A 16424-nucleotide genomic window follows, 5' to 3' on the forward strand; every position below is an offset into this window, starting at 1 on the left:
AAAATACAACTTCCACCAATGTTACAAACATACAAGTTGCAGGAACGACGATTATTATTAGACCCCTGCATATCATGTGTGAAACACAACTTATGCAGGAAAACGCCAACATCATTGAACTTGATTTTATTTCAAGCTATATAATATTAAATGAAAATTTATTTACTTTGTTTAATTAAATGCTGTGTGGAGCAACAGACAACAGAATGTCACATTGACATTATTACAAATTTTTATCGTGATAGCATCATGATATATGTTGTAGCATGTGGTCACCAGTCCTCTCCTACCCAACATGTTTCTTCTCCCTGCTTGGTTAAGCTGCAAAAGAGATTAGTAATACCCACTGTAGATGGAATGCAAAGAGCATGTCAGCAATGTGGGAAGGGCTTTTAATTTCATCCCTACTAGAGTCCCAAGAGTCACAAAGCTTTGCTTTCAGAAATATTTTTAATTGCAACTTGAATCATAAAAATATACCCCAAATTAGAAAACCATCAACACACTTTACAAGTTAAATAAAACTATATGTTAGTAACACTAATTACATCTTCTCTATGTTTATTTTTTTCTCTATTTTTGCTCTTCAAACTCTTTAAAAATAGAACTTCCTGTGTTTAGTGCCTCAGTGTTTTATAATGATAAGTACTTGTTTACAACTATTTTCCAGAAGGAGAGAATTAGATGTGGGTTATATCTAGGCATGTGAAACAAAATAGAAAGCGAGTTAATTTTACATGTCATTTAGGAAAATCTTACAAAAACACATCTTCTAGGTGAAGAGATCTTATTACGTACCACATCTGACCACAAAATATTGGTATGATCAACTTGAAACTCGATTGCAATTGCTATGAGAAAGTACTTTTTGAGAGTAGTAATTTTATATCCAGTATCCTCACATATATGTGCAAACATGTAAATTTATTATGCTTAGAAGCAAACTCCCAGTCCATATAGCTGGAGCTGACAAAAGAATGTACATTCCAGATAAAAGATAAGATCAAAGAAAACATTGAAAAATAAAATTGCCAGGAAGTTTCAAGGTATAAAAACAAATATGATTATTTCAAATGTGGATCTCAGTCCACAATATTATTAAATAGAACTCAATAGTCTTACGAAGAGATAATCACATTTAAACCTCTAATTTATTTGTGTAAAGATTATCTAATAGCAGCAGAAAATCCAAACAATGACCTAAATGGCATTAGTCCTCATGCTAATCAAGTGTAGGGATTAAACAACTTAATTGGGTCCCATCACACAAGTGAAGAAGGATTTAGTTTTATTACACCATTTTCCTAGAGTATCAGGGATGCTTTCTGTTTACATTTTAATTCAAGGGAAGAGTGAAATGAGAGCCGGAGCAAAGCCATTCATTCCTCTGTCTCCACAAATTTTGCAATCACTGGAATGTGCACTCAGTCGTAAATTGATAACTCAAATTATTCAAGGGTTTCTAATTTAAACAAACTCCTTCTTGGTACTTACTTGGCGACTGTGTACTGGACCCACTTTAATAAAGCCTTCTTAGCATTTCCTTGGATCTTGGTGGCCACCTTCCGTTTGCTTGGGGGGCTGGTGGTCTCAGAGCTGACCACGCTGTCCACGGAGGATGTGCTGCTGGACAGAGGCTGCAGCTGTGGTAAGTTGCTGGTCAACTCCTCAATCTGCGGGGGCATCAACAGTCGGCAAAACGTCAGCATTACGTCAGCATTATCTTTGTTCTTCTCTTCTCAGGTGGTTTAATTTTCCAACTTGATTGATCTTAACACCCTTAACCTCCCAACAATATAAGCTCTTAAAGGGCACGACCAATGTCTTACTCCTGTTTGCACTTCCTTCCACATCTAAAATGGGACCTTGTACACAGTAATGAACACTTGTTAAATACATGCATGAATGAAGAAAACAAAACCTAATGGTTCTCCAGACTCAAAGGATGTACACACCAAGAGTGATCCTAATGTAAACTACAAACCTTAAAATGATAGTGATGTGTCAGTAAAGGTTCATTAATTGTAACCAATGTTCCACTCCCATGGGGGATACTGGTTAAGGGGAGGCTATGCATGTGTGGGTGCAGGAGGTACCTGGGAAATTTCTGTACTCTTTGCTCAGTTTTGCTGAGAACCTGAAATTGCTCTAAAAAATAAAGTCCATTTCTTTAAAAAAACAACCTTACGGCTAGAAGAATTATCCAAGAGAGAACAGCAAGTTAATTTCTCCCATTAATGTCTAATAGGAGCATAGAACCGCTCCCTTCCAGAGGACAAAGAAGAACTTCCTGAACTCTTTTTACACCAATATTTCATCTCCATCGTGTTCTACCCACTTCTCGGACTGGGTACCTGGCCGAGTTCTTTGGGGAGTTCCATATATAACACCTTAGCGGAGAAAAAGAGGGCATTTTCTGCCAACAAAAAACAATGTACATGTGAAGGTCACATCTCTGCTAACTTGAGGTTCAGCCGCAAAGGTACAGAAAATGAGGGCATTATTCATCATCAAAATGTCCACCACTACCTCCATCTGTGACATTCATATCAACTGAAAAGGAAGCTGAAGAAGTACAATACCTGGAAATACAGAATAATGGTCCACATCAGTCCGAGAACTATCGAGGGTCGGCCATCAGCTATATCAGTGGAGTTAATGTTGACTAATTTAATCTGTTTAAAAAGAAAAACTGTACTAGTAATGTACTAGAAGATTACAGACCACTTAGTTATGCAATAAGTAGCACTTTACTAGACGTCAATAACATTTGGTCATGCCTGTGCAGCAGTACACAAGAGGAAGCAGGGTGAGCCATAAAAACATGGTTTCAGTGGAAATTTCAGGGGTATTCATTAGGTGCACACAATAAACACAACTACAGAATGAATTTCAAAAACTGGTTTAAAGTTGAAAAAAATATGACATCATGCGAGGAATTACCAACAAAATGCCAGACAGGAAAAAAAAAAAAAAGGTTATTCTTTACATTCAGAAGTTGACTGGAATGTAAAAGAAACTGTGAGGGGAAGTTTAAGAAGATGCGCTTACTTTGAAATTTGTTACCAAATAGCATGAAACTTATGTTCTCCTTTACCTATAAAAGTCAGGAGTTAAAAATTCTAAAATTTGTACTAACCGGTGATCCTCTGTACATGGACTGACATGAAAAACAAAGGGAGAAGATGATACATATACATAAATAGTCCTTCAAAATCCACATTATTTGTTCAAAGGGAATAAAAATGCAGGTGGTAAATTTAGAGCATGATTTGCAGAATACATTTTAAAGATAAAGGAAAGGCAAGAAATAGTTAATTATTAAGAGAAACAGTTAAGAGAGTAGAAGGAGACTGGGGGGATTCAGTTCCCTACTTTGGGGCACTGACAACTATAAAGTACTCAGAATTAATCTGTCTACAATTGTCTCCAATTATTCATTTCAATGTCTTCCCAACTATGAGGAAGTCCCAGGAACATAGACTTGTATGGTAGCTCTAGCTCAGTCAACCTCTATAGAATACAGTTAGCTACTTATCCTCTTCGTCATAATCCCTGGACAAATTAGAAAAAAACTAAGGTACTTCTTAGACTTCTAGCTCAATAATTCTCAGCCAAGGGCTTCCCTGGTGGCACAGTGGTTGAGAGTCCGCCTGCCGATGAAGGGGACACGGGTTCGTGCCCCAGTCTGGGAAGATCCCACATGCCGCGGAGCGGCTGGGCCCGTGAGTCATGGCCGCTGGGCCTGCGCATCCGGAGCCCGTGCTCCGCAACGGGAGAGGCCACAACAGTGAGAGCCTCGCGTACCGCAAAAACAAACAAACAACAAAAAAAATAATTCTCAGCCAAGATTTAATACGGTGCGATACTAAAATAAAGTTCAGAAGTTTGTAAATAGCTTACTTTTAAAAAAATATCAGAAGCAAAATCATCCCACAATCACCTTACTCTTGAGTAATTGGTTTAAATTTACTAGTTATACATCTGAGGAGTAAAGTAAAAGCTAGCACAAAAGTCATTGTAAATAATTTGAGATATACCCATGGGATTTTATCTCACTGCTGAAGTTCATTCAGCAGGTTCAGAGACAGAAAAAAATTGAGAACTTCCACAGATCACAAGATCATATGTCTACTTCTTTTAAACCTAGCACTGTGTAAGATATAAAATACTTGTTGGTGGAAAATAAAGAGTGTCACATTTCTTTAATCTTTTATGACAGAACCTATTACAATCTTTATAATCATTTTGATGGCTCCATTTTACAATTTCTCCAGAATTTTCTCTATATCCATTTTAGTGTCCATGGGCCACAAATTTATAATACATGCTAATAACCACAAGATTGATGCCTTTCATAGAGGACAAATTATTTCTCTTTCCTTATATATCATTCTTTTTTAAAATGCAATTGAATATATAAGTTGAATTTCCTACCTCAACCCACCTCCAACTGCACTTTGAAGTTTATACGTTCAGCTTATTATAGAATCTGAAGATCTTTTGCTCAACTTGTGAAGAAAAAACGTTTTTCAAAATTATTTTCTTTCTTAAAAACTTAAAAACCATAATGGGTTTGGGGAGCACAGGTTCTTCGGCTGTTTTACCTCCTCTCCCTTGCAAAATTCTATGAAATCTACAATAAACTTTTAATAGCCCTAAGATTGTGGGAGGGGCAACAGAGACACATCCAAAGAGACTGAAGAATTCCAGAAACCAGAAAGGATGAATCACATAGATGGACCTCACCTCAGACCTTCTGAGCCAGAAAATAAGGAAGGCGACCTAAGAATCTGTTTTAACAAAACCTCTAGGTTTGGAGAAGTTTGATTTTGTAAGCCAGAGGCCCGAATGGACTGAATTATCTTCAAAATTCACATGTTTGAGGCCCTAACCCCCAATGTGACTGCACTTGGAGACAGAACCTTTAAGGAGACAATTAAGGTGAAACAAGGTTATAAGAGTGAGCCCTAATCCAATAGGACTGGTATCCTGATAAGAAGAGGAAGAAACACCGGAACTCTCACTCTCACTTTCTCTCTCTCTCTCTGCACACACACACAAGAAAGGTCACCTGAAGGCACAGGGCCAAAGCAGCTGTCGGCGAGCCTGGAAAAAAAGGAGGAAATCAACCCTGATGACACCTTGATCTTGGACTTTCAGCCTCCAGAACTGTGAGAAAATACAATTCTGCTGTTTAAGCTATCCAGTCTGTGGTATTCTGTTATGGCAGCCATAGCAGACTAATACAGGGCCCACAGACCTTTCAAAAAAATATTTGAATTATTTGGGAAAAATTTCAAAAAAATTTAAATAAAAAACCCAGACCACCAGCTTTTCTTGATACATTGGAAAACCTAGTGAATAGAGGCATCACCACTTTATGAGCTGTTTTCTACCTGTATGTATATGTATATATATATACAGGTAGCCAAATACCTGCATTAGTTAATAGGTAACTTAAATAAATTAAAAAAATAATAAGATTTCAGTAAAAATCCAGACTACTGGCCTTTCTCGTTCAATTGTTAAACCTGGGGTCACTGTGCTTGCATTTCATCGAGGTAGCTCCAGGTGGAATTGAGTATTCGCGTCCTTCTTCCAGACAGCACATGGGACTACTCCGTTTTCCTGCTACCACGATCAGCTTCTACCTTGCTTCATCGTTTACATCATCTATCTGGACCTCACAGGAACCTAAATTTATGTCCTTGTGTGCACTATGGCAAGCTTTAGGAAACACGGTCAGTGACTGGCTCCTTCTATTACTATTTACAATGATCCACCTGACACCTCATTGGAGAATAACTTGCGGAAAGTAGTGATGAATCTATTCATTAGAGACAAACTTACACAATTCTTATCAAATACTAACATATGCCTTCACTCAGTAACCCTGTAAACAAGAGGAAAAGAAACGCAATGGTAGGGTTTTCTCCAGTAAACCTGAGAAGTGCCTTCATTATTCCTTATCCGAGTACTAAACAAATCTTCTATCATCTAAAGAAAAAATCTAAATGGAGGACAAAGTAAATACAAAGGTTAAAGACAAATTCTTGAAAATATGTTTGAGACTTAAGTTCTTCAATTATAAAGAACAAAAATAAACAGTAAGAGGGAGGGCACCAAAGAGTCTTCAAAAACTCATCCTACCCCACTGTCAATTATTTTGTGAGCCAATGGGGTGAAGAAATGCAAGAAAGAGAAGCCCAAAACTATGTACTTCAGGTAGATTTTTAAAAAATCAAAGTAGTTAGGGATTTGTGGGGACAGAAAGGAAATACTTTGGATTTTGTCCTGAAACTCAAATGCATTACTTTTTGCCCTTAGTAAATATAATATTTAAAATCTGAATCCTCTACTTTTTAAAAAGTTATTCAGGTTTGTTCTGTGAAAATGGACCTGGTACAAACAAGTCTCCTGTGAAAAGAAGACTCTTTGGTTCTCTTTACAAACAATGCCTTTCATGGGTTAAGTCATTAAATTTTTCTCCAAGACATTAATTAATAAGAAGAATTTTGTTTTCATATTCTAGCCAGCGAATACACATCAGAACAAAGAAGGACACTATTGTTATATAGCCAAAATGGAAGACGAAATGACTGGGAAAACTCTATAAACATCCTGTTAAATAAGGCTTTTTTTTTCAGCTTTCCATGAAAAACTCATGAAGCGAGAGAAGGAAGAAGAGAAACACTCCATTAAGAATGATGTTAAAGTGACCTGAAAACAATGTCCAATATTCTACTAGAAGTTAAGACTGTTTTTCTACACCATCTTAATGCCTAGAATCTCTTTGGTGTGAAGTTAGCACACCTGACTGAACTTTATACTGATTCACTGTACTGACAACTCACTAAAATGTAAATTATTTAACAGCCAGAATCTAGTTTTCTTTAATTTTCCAGAATTAATATTTTCCAGAATTCTCGTTTTACAGAAAGTATCCAATCATGCATTTGTGGAATAAATGAAATAATTTATTGCATAGAGACAGAGAAGTAAATAACCGAATCATTCTATTTTCCAGAAGTATCTGGATATCCATTTATAAAGCTGGTTTTGGTATTGCCAAACACAGACTTCCTGAATTTCTACAAATTAGAAAAGGCTAAAATCTAAAAGGATTGGTGCAACCCTTCTGGAGGGAAATATGTCAACACCTAACAAAACAAAATATACACTTATGTTTTGACCCAACAATCATACTTCTGAAAATGTACAGAAGTACAGAAGATACACTTCCAATAATACAAAAATACTTATGCACAGTTATTAATTGCATCATCGTTTCTGTTTGAAAAATGCTAGAAACAACCTAAATGCTCATTCATAAGAGAGTGGTTGAATAAACTCTGGAACATCCAGACCACGGAATACTATGCAGCTGTAGAAATGAATGAGGAACATCTCTGTGAACTGATTTGAGGGATTTCCAGGATATACTGTTAAATGAAAAAGGTTAAGTGCACCTGGTGTATCGCTAGTATGCTACCTTTGTATAAGAAAGAAGGTGGTGTATGAAAATAACCTGCTCATTCCTGCAAAAGAAATACAGGAAGGATAAGTCAGAAATTGGAGAAACTGGTTACTAGAGGTAAGAAAAGGAGTAAAAGGAAGGAGAATGGTAATGGAGAAGCAAGGATGAGGAGGGAATGCCACTTCTCTAAGTGTAACTTTTGCTCCTAGAATCATAATAATGTCTCATTCTCTAAAATAAAAAATAATTAAGGTCAACTAGGATGTGTGTGGGGTTGCCCAAAATGGAATATAACTCTATTACTTAACTCTATTACAAATGAATAACATAATCACACTGAAAGGATGGGAGAACAGAAGTGACCTAGGTAAATCTGGACAACATTCTCTTGACAGGATATTGTAATGCTGAAGACCGAAAGAACTGTACACAAATACTGTTCTCCAGTTGGTCAATATGTTTCGCACAAAGGTGTGGGTTAGCAATTCTGAAACTACTTTATATGTATACACTAGAGATGAAAAAGAAGACAATATATTGTAGATGAGAGCCAGGTTTCTCACTGCCAGAGAAAACAGAAAGAAATCATCATGCAATGGACCTTGTGGTATTGGACTGAAATCAGAAGTATCAATTTGAAGTAAAGGTTTACATGCACACATAATAGAAGAAGCTATATAGAAAGAGAGAGAGAGAGAGAGCTGGAAGGGAGAGAAATATAGATATGTGTGTATACCCAGATTAGTAAACATACATATATCTAGATCTGTATATCGAGAGGGCAATGAAACCTCAGTAGCCATGAGCACACCTAGCACCCAAATCTTGGTTTCTAAATGCCATTCACTAATGAAAGGAACAAAGCCTCCTTAGAGAAGTGGTTGATTCTAGGATTGGGGTATGGAAAATATAAACCTGGAAAATCTGTAGTTCCAGAAAATAAGGAAATGATTGAAAAAGGATGGGGCCATGTCAAAAGAGTACAGGAGCCAGCTTGAAGGAACTCTTAATGGGCAAAGCTAGAACCATCTGAGCAACAAAATAATAACAATAATAGTTGTCATACTGGATTATAACTATAGAATAAAATAAATATCCATGAGTCCACAATGAAATAAAGAAGGAATTGAATAAAGAAATGGGGAAGAAAGGTCATCTTTTTCTTACATAACGATTCCAATTAGTAAGTATAAAAGAAATGAGGGAAAAACAAAATCGTCATTAGGCAAACAGCACAGAAGTAATTACTGAAGGCAGCTGATGCTAAAATCAGTGAGCAAGGAGCAGAATATTAGCATAATCTCAATTACCTCCCCTGTTATTTCTGAATTATAAATGGAAAAATAGCAGTTTTACCATAAAAAAAAACTCAGCAGATGACTTAATCAAGTGGTTGAGGTTAGCATCACCAGCAATAAGACAAGTCAGAATCCTATCAATATCCACTAAACTGATTCACTGAGAAGAATACATCACTTCCTTGGAATTCTTGCCAAAAATGTATAACCTCAATCTAATCATGGGAGAACATCACCCAAACCAAACTGAGAGATATTATGAAAAATAACTGCCTAGTGGTTATCATTAAGGTCATGAAAGACACAGAAAGCCAAGGTCATAGAATGGAAAAGACAAAGGAGCCACAACAATTAAAATGCAACGCATGTTATTGGATTGGATCCTGGAACAGAAATAAGACACTGGAGAAAAAAATGATGAAATTAGATTAATTTCTATGCTTTACTTAACAGTATCATACCAAGTTTAATTTCCTTATTTGGTAGTTGTACTATGTACAAATAAGTCCCTCACATTAGAGGAAGCTGGCTGAAGTACAGACATGAAATCTCTGTGCCTTTTTTTTTTTGCCACTCTTCTGTAAGTCTAAAATGATTTTACAATAATATTGCATATATATGTTGTATAGATTGCATGCAGTGTTTTTACCCAACAATCAACAATGAAAATATTAGTATGTCCATGCTTTCTTCTTGAAGTGTTTTGTTTTGGTTTCCCTCTTACCTTCCTTCCTTCCAGGAACTTGAGTGCCGTGCCAATGTTCGCCACAGCATGGATTCGCTTCATCCGGCGTCCTTGTTCACACGGCTATATAAAAGGGGGAAGGACAGGAATAAGTGAAAATGCACACATTAAAAAGACAGTTATAAACTCTGTTTAAGTGGATTCAATATATACTTGAAGAATGTTCAAGAACAGCCAACATACTCAATTTCTATAAAGGTTAGCAGATACATAGAGGAGTGTTATCCCCACAGCACTTGGAAGTTGTATAATTTACTCAATAAATACATTCATTCTCAGCTTCTGAATGCACTTGCCCTTAAGGTTTCTGTATGCTTAAGGTTGGAAATTCACAAAATTCCTATGTTGTCTACTAAGACTGTTATTCCTGCAAGTTAGGAAGTATTTTTATGAAAAGTGCTCTTGGTGTGTGTGGAGGGAGGGCAGGAAATCTCTCCTTGCCTCTCCATTTTGTCATAAACTTAAAACTTCTCTAAAAAATAAAGTCTTGGGCTTCCCTGGTGGCGCAGTGGTTGAGAGTCCGCCTGCCAGGTTCGTGCCCCGGTCCGGGAAGATCCCACATGCCGCGGAGCAGCTGGGCCCGTGAGCCATGGCCGCTGAGCCTGCGCGTTCGGAGCCTGTGCTCCGCAACGGGAGAGGCCACAACCGTGAGAAGCCCGCATACCGCAAAAAAAATTAAAAAAATAAATTAAATAAAGTCTTAAAACAAGTATTCTTGGTCACTCACATTTCTTTGCAGTCATACTAACATGAAAGTTGCTGACAGTATTAGTGGCGTTTCTCTGTTTGAAGGACCAAAAAGCATGGCGCATATGAGCCAAGGTTAAAAAGGAGGAGTGCAAGAATGAAAATGTTCTTCGCAAAATAGTATGTTCTGGTACAAGGATACTAAGTTACTTGTGTTTGATTCAGCAAAATATAATAAATTAATAAATAATTTAATAAATAGAATAAAATAGTAAGTGCTACACTGTTCATTTAAAAACTCAAAATAATTTCAGTGAAGTTGATAACATTACATTTACGAGACCTAAGAGGATAACAGGTCCATGACTGCAGACTGGTCTCTTCTCTGTGGCACTAGAACTCTAAACAATCTCCCATTAGAGCTCAAAACTAAGTACCTTTTCATTTCCAGTTACAAGTGTAACAGGTAATTTTTTATGACATCATTTTAAACAAATATTTAAATAGAAAATATACTTTTAAAATGTTTATCCTTTTCTTGCATGGCCCACTTATTTAGTTATTCGATTAATTATCTTTTATAATGGAAAAAGCACCTAGGAACCCGCAACTAAAACAAAGCCAGGACCCAGAAAGTAAGCACAAAAGCCACATCCCTCAATATTACCGTTCATTCCATCCCCCTGAAGTCCTACACCAGGGCAACCATCACCATAAACCCAGTCCAATGTTTTCCCTTTTACACAAATTCATTTCATTTATTGCATTCTTAAAAAGAATATTTATTTCAGTTCTTAGCTCTTATATAAAGAATATCTTTTGATACTTACTTTCCCACATAATAAGATTGCTAACATTCATCCACATTGTTTCCTGTCACTGTATTTCATTCATTTTGACAGCCATATACTGTGCCATTTATTTACTCTCCTTCTGATGTGAATCTGAATTATTTCCAGGTTATTCCTATGTGACCTGTGCTGATAGGTCATTCTTGTACATCCCACCCTTGGTACAAGTATAAAGAGTTTCTCTTGGATGTATACCTAACAGTGGAATTGCTGAGTCAGGGGGAATGTGACTTTTGAACTTCTAATCTAACTTTTCCAAAGTGTTTGTACTACTCACTCTTATCAGCAATACAAGAATAATCCTGTGGATACACATTTTGTCCAACACTTGATTTTGGTAGTTATCTCTAAAAAATTATTTTCAGTTGAATGTATGTAACATGGTCTTTCATGGTTGTCTTCATTTGCACTGCCCTGCTCAACAATGGTGTGAACATCTCATCCTCTGTTCTTTGGCAAGTCTGTTTCTTTTTCTTTTTATTAATTTTTGTTGGAGTATAGTTGCTCTACAATGCTGTGTTTGTTTCTGCTGTACAGCAAAGTGAATCAGCTCTACGTATACATATATCCCCTCTTTTTTGGATTTCCTTCCCATTTAGGTCACCACAGAGCACTGAGTAGAGTTCCCTGTGCTACACAGTAGGTTCTCATTAGTTATCTGTTTTATACACAGTAGTGTATATATGTCAATCCCAATCTCCCAATTCATCCCACCACCGGCCATGCCTTGGTATCCATATGCTTGTTCTCTACATCTGTGTCTCTATTTCTGCTTTGCAAGTAAGTTCATCTGTACCATTTTTCTAGATTCCACATATAAGTGATATTATGCAATATGTGCAAAAGCTTTTAAGTTTCATTAGGTTCCATTTGTTTACTTATTTATTTATTTTTAAACATCTTTATTGGAGTATAATTGCTTTACATTGTTATGTTAGTTGCTGCTGTATAACAAAGTGAATCAGCTATACGTATACACATATTCTCATATCCCCTCCCTCTTGCATCTCCCCCTCTCCCTCCCTCCCTGTCCCACCCCTCTAGGTGGTCACAAAGCACTGAGCTGATCCCCCTGTGCTATGCAGCTGCTTCCCACTAGCTATTTTACATTTGGTAGTGTATATATGTACATGCCACTCTCTGCCTTCGTCCCAGCTTACCCTTCACCCTCCCCGTGTCCTCAAGTCCATTCTCTAAGTCTGCGTCTTTATTCTTGTCCTACCCCTAGGTTCTTCAGAACCTTTCTTTTTTTTTTTTTAGATTCCATATATATGTGTTAGCATACGGTGTTTTTCTCTTTCTGACTTACTTCACTCTGTATGACAGACTCTAGGTACATCCACCTCACTATAAATAACTCAATTTCGTCTCTTTTTATGGCTGAGTAATATTCCATTGTATATATGTGCCACATCTTCTTTATCCATTCATCTGTCGATGGACACTTAGGTTGCTTCCATGTCCTGACTATTAAATAGTGCTGCAATGAACATTGTGGTACATGACTCTTTTTGAATTATGGTTTTCTCAGGGTTTCTGCACAGCAAAGGAAACCATAAACAAGATGAAAAGACAACCCTCAGAATGGGAGAAAATATTTGCAAACGAAGCAACTGACAAAGGATTAATCTCCAAAATATACAAGCAGCTCATGCAGCTCAATATCAAAAAAACAAACAACCCAATCCAAAAATGGGCAGAAGACCTAAATAGACTTTTCTCCAAAGAAGGTATACAGATTGCCAACAAACACCTGAAAAGATGCTCAACATTACTAATCATTAGAGAAATGCAAATCAAAACTACTGTGACATATCACCTCGTACTGGTCAGAATGGCCATCATCAAAAAAGCTGCAAACAGCAAATGCTGGAGAGGATGTGGCGAAAAGGGAACCCTCTTGCACTGTTGGTGGGAATGTAAATGGAGAACAGTATGGGGAGGTTCCTCCATTTGTTTATTTTTGTTTTTATTTCCATTACTCTAGGAGGTGGGTCAAAAAAGACCTTGCTGAGACTTATGTCAGAGTGTTGTGCCTATGTTTTCCTCTAAGAGTTATATAGTGTCCAGCCTTACATTTAGGTCTTTAATCTATTTTGAGCTTATTTTTGTGTATGGTGTTAGGGAGTGTTCTAATTTCATTCTTTTACATGTAGCTGTCCAGTTTTCTTGGTTTGTTTGTACTCATTGTTTTGAAGATGTACCTCATATATTCTTGATATAATCCTTTCTTAATCCTTTTTTAACCTGTATTGTGAATATCTTTGACCAATTTTTAACTTTTTTGTCACTTTCTTTAAAGTTTTTTGATTAAAAACTGTTTTGAATTTTAAAATAGTCAAAGGTAACAATCTTTTAGAGTTAATATTTTTTGCCTTATTTTTTTCCCTGTCCTGATGTCTCAGAGATATTCACCTATATTTTCTAAGAGTTTAAAGTATTTTTGCCATTAGGGCCTTTATCCATGTATATTTGATTTCTATAGAGGCCAAGAGATAAGGATCCAACTATACCTTTTTCTTGCTCTTCCATTTATTGAACCATCTTTCCTTCCCGGATCTGACATCCACCTCTGACATAAACTAAATTTCCATTCATGCCTTGGTCTGTTTCTCAACTCTATTGCATTAGTCAATATGCCCATCCCTGTATTAACACCACCCTATCTTATGTGATAAAGCTTCACTGTAAGACCTGATATCTAGTAAAGCAAATACCTTTTCTCTGCTTTTCTTCTTTGGCTGTATCCTGGCTAAAAGAGCAAGGTATAAACATCTATTGTATAGTTCTACCCCATATTTGCATCTATTTTAACACAACTGACCTACCTAATTAATACAGTGATCCTCCCTACCAGGCTACAAGCTCTTTGAGGGCACCAACCATACTTCATTCATCTTTGTTCTCCTCAGAGGGCAAAGGCAGTGCCTTATCCATAATAGAGACTCCAGATATGTTAGCTGAACAGTCAAAAGATAATGCCAAACCCAGCTGCAGACTTGAGTTCTACTCTCAATATATGACTGATGTTTAACAAAGTTACCTGGTGAACGTGGAGGGGCCTTCAATTTCCTAAGAATGCCCATGTGTACTTTTAAGTGGATTTTTAGGCTCCTCTTTTTTTTTTTTTTCTTTTGCGGTACGCGGGCCTCTCACTGTTGTGGCCTCTCCTGTTGCCGAGCACAGGCTCCAGACGCGCAGGCTCAGCGGCCATGGCTCACGGGCCCAGCCGCTCCGAGGCACGTGGGATCCTCCCGGACCGGGGCACGAACCCGTGTCCCCAGCATCGGCAGGCGGACTCTCAACCACTGCGCCACCAGGGAAGCCCTTTTAGGCTCCTCTTGAACGCAGAGTGTTACGGAGTCTTTAATAATACTATACAGAAGGTTAACAAAATAGATAAGAAATGAATTTCTCTGCAGTCCTTAAGCTCTATTCATATTGCTTCTATTATTTTTAATTTTTCTATGGAATTCTTCACATTCTTAAAAAAAATCCTAAGTATAAAATTAAATTTAGTGTTCCTATCTTTATGTGTGGTTAAAGATATATAATCACCGATCCATTCAAAGAGTAAATGTTCTGCAAATAATAAAGGGCACAGAGAAATCCAATAATAATCATAAAAACTTAAAACTTCCTAGCATCTGAAATAAAATCATAGACAAGAGAGTCACAATAGGTTATTAAGAGAAACTAAGATACGGAGAGTCCTCCCTTACCTTGAGATGCTGGTGGTAAAGGGAATACTAAGGTATTTGGCTGAATTTCCCAGATGATCATGGTCAAAGTCAGTCCTGGGCTATGTGAACCATGATGTTAAAGTATGCTGCTCTTTAATAGAGCTGTACGTATGAGATTTCCCAAACACGCTAATGTTCCTGAGGGAAATGCTTTTGTTCACATTCTCTCTTTGAAAGCTCTACAAGAATGCCTAGGATACTCAGTCCTTTAAATGATGCTTTTCATCTTAATGTGGTCCTGAACCAAAATGTCTACATGTACAAAATTTAAATAACCATTGCGATGGTTTATTTATAATTTCAGAGTAATTTCATTTTATATAACTCAGAATCTTGAAGGGCTCAGTAAAAATAAATAATAAAGGTTAAATCAGAAACTGTCCTTCTGTGTCTCAGTTTTTCTACCTCTTAAATGAGAATACTGAGATTCTTTCTGAAATTGCTTCTAGCTTCCAGATCCTATCATTGTAAACACATCTAAATGAGTAGGGCACTTAAACAGAAGTAGGATTCTTATATCAAAATATACGCTCTTTCTAGCATCACTTAACTTGGCAGGTAATGCCCACTGAGGTTTCTGTATACCGTTGGCCGAGTACAATGGCAGAATCATAATGACACTTAGAATGACAGGCTTCTTAAATACCCATTTGAATTGTAATGAAGGTTCCTTCAATTCAAGTAAATACCTTAATTCAGGAGGGTATATGAAGATAGCCAGTTACAACAGGCCACCAAGGGAGTATATATTTCAGGTCGATGACTCCCACATCCTAATGTTAATCCAGTTTATTTAGCTCATGCATATATCTGTTTATTCCAAACTGGCTTTTCATATGTGTCTTCTTTGATTTCTCCCAATGTGGAGCCTGAGATAAGAACAGGGGTACATGCGGGTGACCGAGGAGGTGATCCCAGGTAGCAGGAGTGAGGATGCATGGCGAGTGAGACAGGGAAGGAGGAAAAATCAATAAATAATAATCAGTAATAGTACAATGTGCTACTAAGGGTCTCCACAATGGGCAACCATGGCTCAGTTCTGCTGGGGATCCAATGGGGCACTCTACCTCATGTGTGAAATAAACCTTGGAATCATCCCTCCTACAAAAGCCAGGCTGGAATTTTTATTCAGACTCCCATCCCGTTTGGGACCATTAACTCTCCCACACTTTAGGGCTGCCTTGCGCGCAACTTACAGCTTTGACAAAAGCCCTGAGGGCAGAAACCCAGAGACGGGCTGCCAGTGCTTGAGTTGAGATGCTGATGGAGGGTGTGGATCACGTCCACTCCTGCGGCTACTGGAATCAGAGGTGATCTGAGATGGTGCTGGGGGCACCAAAAGCATCAGCTATAATATGAATTCAAGTAGATAATGACTTACATAAAATTATTATTATCAGTTTGTATCTTCCCAGAAACAACTCTGTTACAAAAGCTATGGTAAAGGCTCCCAACAAGAAATGAACTGGAAATTTATGATCAGGCAAAAACACTTTTAAAAAAATCAATTAGGGCTTCCGTGGTGGCGCAGTGGTTGAGAGTCCGCCTGCCGATGCAGGGGACACGGGTTCGTGCCCCGGTCCGGGAGGATCCCACATGCTGCAGAGTGGCTGGGCCCGT

At 37.5% G+C, this 16424-nt stretch overlaps 1 protein-coding gene across 1 annotated transcript in view; it reads right to left on the reverse strand.

Annotated features, from left to right (window-relative positions):
- SYNE1 (spectrin repeat containing nuclear envelope protein 1) overlaps positions 1–16424 on the reverse strand; it is a 451837-nt gene that overhangs the window by 336526 nt on the left and 98887 nt on the right. The window contains exons 6-8 of the mRNA XM_024748028.1: positions 9503–9586; positions 2583–2675; positions 1495–1673 (exon numbers count right to left, since the gene is read on the reverse strand). Coding sequence (XP_024603796.1) covers positions 1495–1673; positions 2583–2675; positions 9503–9586 — 356 coding nt within the window. The remainder of the gene's footprint in view (positions 1–1494; positions 1674–2582; positions 2676–9502; positions 9587–16424) is intronic.

The sequence above is a fragment of the Neophocaena asiaeorientalis genome, unplaced genomic scaffold (genome assembly GCF_003031525.2).
Source record: "Neophocaena asiaeorientalis asiaeorientalis breed wild unplaced genomic scaffold, Neophocaena_asiaeorientalis_V1.1 scaffold123, whole genome shotgun sequence".
NCBI lineage: Eukaryota > Metazoa > Chordata > Mammalia > Artiodactyla > Phocoenidae > Neophocaena > Neophocaena asiaeorientalis.